Below are 3,334 nucleotides of genomic sequence, written 5' to 3'. Positions count from 1 at the left end.
TTGAGATATAGCTATAGACCTAACGTATAACTATTATTTAAAAAAAAAATCAGCTAAAAATATTAACTGGATCAAAAGTTAGTTAAGTTGTCAGTGAGTGGTGGGCCACCCTGTATACTATAAGAGAGTTACAACAGCTCCTCGCGGTACTCTAGCTCTAATTTGGTTTATATTTGTTATGGATGAGCCAAAACGTTCCACAAAATGTATGTTTTCTAGGTATGACTTGAATAATAGTTTGTTGGAAGGATGGATTTTAAGTTAAAAAGGAAGCCATTATGCGAAAATATCAAGGAATACTCCATAACTAATTAGTTTTTCGTAGCCTGGAGTTTTTCGCCTAGATGTGTTTTGGATTAGATACTCGACTTCACTGGCCTTGTAGACTTAGGAGGAAGAGACATAAGTACGGGACATGATAAATAGTTATCTACTTCTTTAATTTTGATGAGAGATATTATATCCTTATGTATTTAAAAAGTTATGTATAAATGTTGGTAAATATATTAGCTTTATCATTGATGGCATTGATCCCACATATTTGATGAGAGAAATTATGGGTTAGGAGCGGACATTTTTTTTGGTTTTCGCCATAATGAACTATCTATTGATGATTTTTAAAGTTTTCTGATCTGATTGAAACTAATACAGTTTTGAGTTATTAATGGTTAATGACTATGTAAAGTTTTATTCTAAAGGGTTCAGTAATTCAGGAAACAGGTCAATTGTTACAAACAAAGAGAACAATAACGGTAACAGACATAAAAAAAAATTACACATCATAGTAAAACTAATACCTTCTCAGCTTCGCATCAAATCTATAAAATCAATTAACATGTACGAAAAAACGTTATTTTTTAAATTCTCGATATTTTCAGAAATATGACTTAAAGGAACAGTTATTCCAGCTTATCGATCTGCATAATCGTAAAAATGAAATTCAACTATCAAAAAAATGGGATTTATTATTAAGTGACATGATTAAATTATTATCAAAAGAATATTTATAATACATATAGATTTATAATCATTTTTTATTATTGTAAATTCTATTAATATTGTAAAACAATGTTCTATATAAGGATGACATTATAGTTTAGTAGTATTTCTTAATATTGTGTTAATTATGTTAATATTTAAAGGTTACAAAAATATAACTTATGTTTCAGCAACACAAAATATTTTGTTAATTTATTGAAATTTAAAAAAATTACAATACAAGAATCTTCAACAAGTAGCTAGATGAGACCACGGTCAGATAATAATTGGAATTTTAAAAATTAAAAACACAAAAACATTGAAATATGTCAATTTGTTTAAAATTCATTAATTCAATAAAAAAGTATTTAGAATTTTCAAATTTTTAAGTCATTTTATAAAAGGTTACTAATTAAGAAAAATGATTATATGATATTATATTTATATAAGATTATATTATTATGATTAAATTCAATAGTGAAAAAAACGTTTTTAGTCACATGCGATTATATTTATTTATCTGTTATTAACTACTTTATAGTATCATCCTATTTAATTTATTAAGTGTCAACTATTTTTTTTTTAATGTCCGCATTACATAAGTATATATACTAAGTTATTGTAACTAAATATACAATAAGTCTTAAAGGGCTGTATTTAAGATTTTTCGTGAGGTTAAATAATATAATTTTATAAAAATATTGATGAACAAAAAAAAAGTTGACAATCTTTTCTAATTACCATAAGCATGGACGGCATCAAAGGGGACGAGAGTGGGCAGTCACCCTCCCAGGACAGATTCTCGCCCCCTCAGTCCTCACAAAAATTTTGATTTGAGTGTATGATTTATCGGTTATCGTTGTATAATATGGTCTGTGTTAAATTTTATGTCGTCCCTGGCCATAAGTGTAATAAACAAAAAAATTGGGAGGGGTGGTGTATATTATGTATGTATAAAATATAAAATGGGGTAAGGATGAAGTGGTATCTCGGGGATAGAACTTTAATTAGTTATCAAATAATAAAATATCCCTACCTCACTTATTCTTATTCTTGTTTATTACGTGATTTTTTATTAAGAAGTAAGGCATGCAAATAAATATTCGCACTTACCTTTATTAACACACTTATATTATTTTCACTTGTATGTGTGTTGTGTGATATGTGTTTGTAACTTTCCACGCGCACGTGTCTACGGCTTTGTGACTAGACGATCGTAACGCATTCACCCCACCCCGCTCACCAATCGAATGCAACACTAATTCTGTATAATTTTATATTTTTGGTTTTCGTACCCGTACACGCGTGCACGATATCAATTATATATATATATATATATACAGGTTATTATTGAGATATAGCTATAGACCGAACGTATAACTATTATTAAAAAAAAAAATCAGCTAAAAATATTAACTGGATCAAAAGTTATTTAAGTTGTCGGTGAGTGGTGGGCCACCCTGTATATATATATATAAACAAATTTTTATTTTGACTGCTTGTAATGCGCCTTACGTATACATATTTATATATTCCTACCGCCGTTTATACCTTAGGTTAGAGCTCTGCATGGTTCGGTTTGAACCAGACTAGACCACGGTTCGGTCCGGTTAGGTTTTATACTTAAAATAATAAATTGGTCCGGTCCTAGTTGGTCTGTAGTTAAAAATTATCGGTCATTTTTTTTACGATCCCTTAAAAAGTTCATCGGTCCAGTCCTTGTCTTTAAATGAATTCAAGGACCCGGTCTCGATTCGTCTTCAAATTGAGATAATAGTCCACTTTTAATAGCAGTATAGTATTATAAATATATTTGTATTATTTTATTTAGTAGAAACTCGCGTGTGATACATAAAAAAATATATAGTTTAAAAAAACTAAAAAAACACGCTTTTAAAGCACATCGAACTAAAAAGTTAAAAATAATTTTTAAAATAAGTTTAAAATAATTTGAACAAAAAATACTAGTATGATTGTGATAATATTATATATTATATAATATATAATATTGATGACACGCACGTGTGTACGGGTACGAAAACCAAAAATAAATTTATACAGGAATAGTATTGCCGGCGTGTGATGAGCAAGGCGTGGAGTGGGGTGATTGCGTTATGACAGTCTAGTCTAGACGACGGAATATGCGATAATGCTTGGCGTTTGGAGAGTTACAAACATACATACAGGTGAAACTAATATAAGCGTGTTAAATAAATATAGTTAAAAATAAATATAGTTTAAAAAACTAAAAAAACACGCTTTTAAAGCACATCGAACTAAAAAGTTAAAAATAATTTTTAAAATAAGTTTAAAATAATTATGAAAAAAAATACTAGTATTATTGTGATAAAAGCGT

At 28.5% G+C, this 3,334-nt stretch overlaps 1 protein-coding gene across 9 annotated transcripts in view; it reads left to right on the top strand.

Moving 5' to 3' along the window:
* LOC126903095 (uncharacterized) overlaps positions 1 to 1,360 on the top strand; it is a 21,498-nt gene extending 20,138 nt beyond the window's left edge. For 6 of the 9 annotated variants that reach the window (XM_050681069.1, XM_050681068.1, XM_050681063.1 and 3 more), the window contains one exon: positions 879 to 1,163. In XM_050681069.1, the coding sequence (XP_050537026.1) occupies positions 879 to 1,010 (132 nt within the window). In that variant the 3' untranslated portion in view covers positions 1,011 to 1,163. The other 3 variants (XR_007703420.1, XM_050681066.1, XM_050681067.1) reach the window with 3 other exon arrangements.
* Positions 1,361 to 3,334: the final 1,974 nt, after the last annotated feature.

The sequence above is a fragment of the Daktulosphaira vitifoliae genome, unplaced genomic scaffold (assembly GCF_025091365.1).
Source record: "Daktulosphaira vitifoliae isolate Bord-2020 unplaced genomic scaffold, ASM2509136v1 Scaffold_3, whole genome shotgun sequence".
In the NCBI taxonomy this organism is placed as follows: domain Eukaryota; kingdom Metazoa; phylum Arthropoda; class Insecta; order Hemiptera; family Phylloxeridae; genus Daktulosphaira; species Daktulosphaira vitifoliae.
This window is presented reverse-complemented; position numbering and strand designations above follow the sequence as displayed.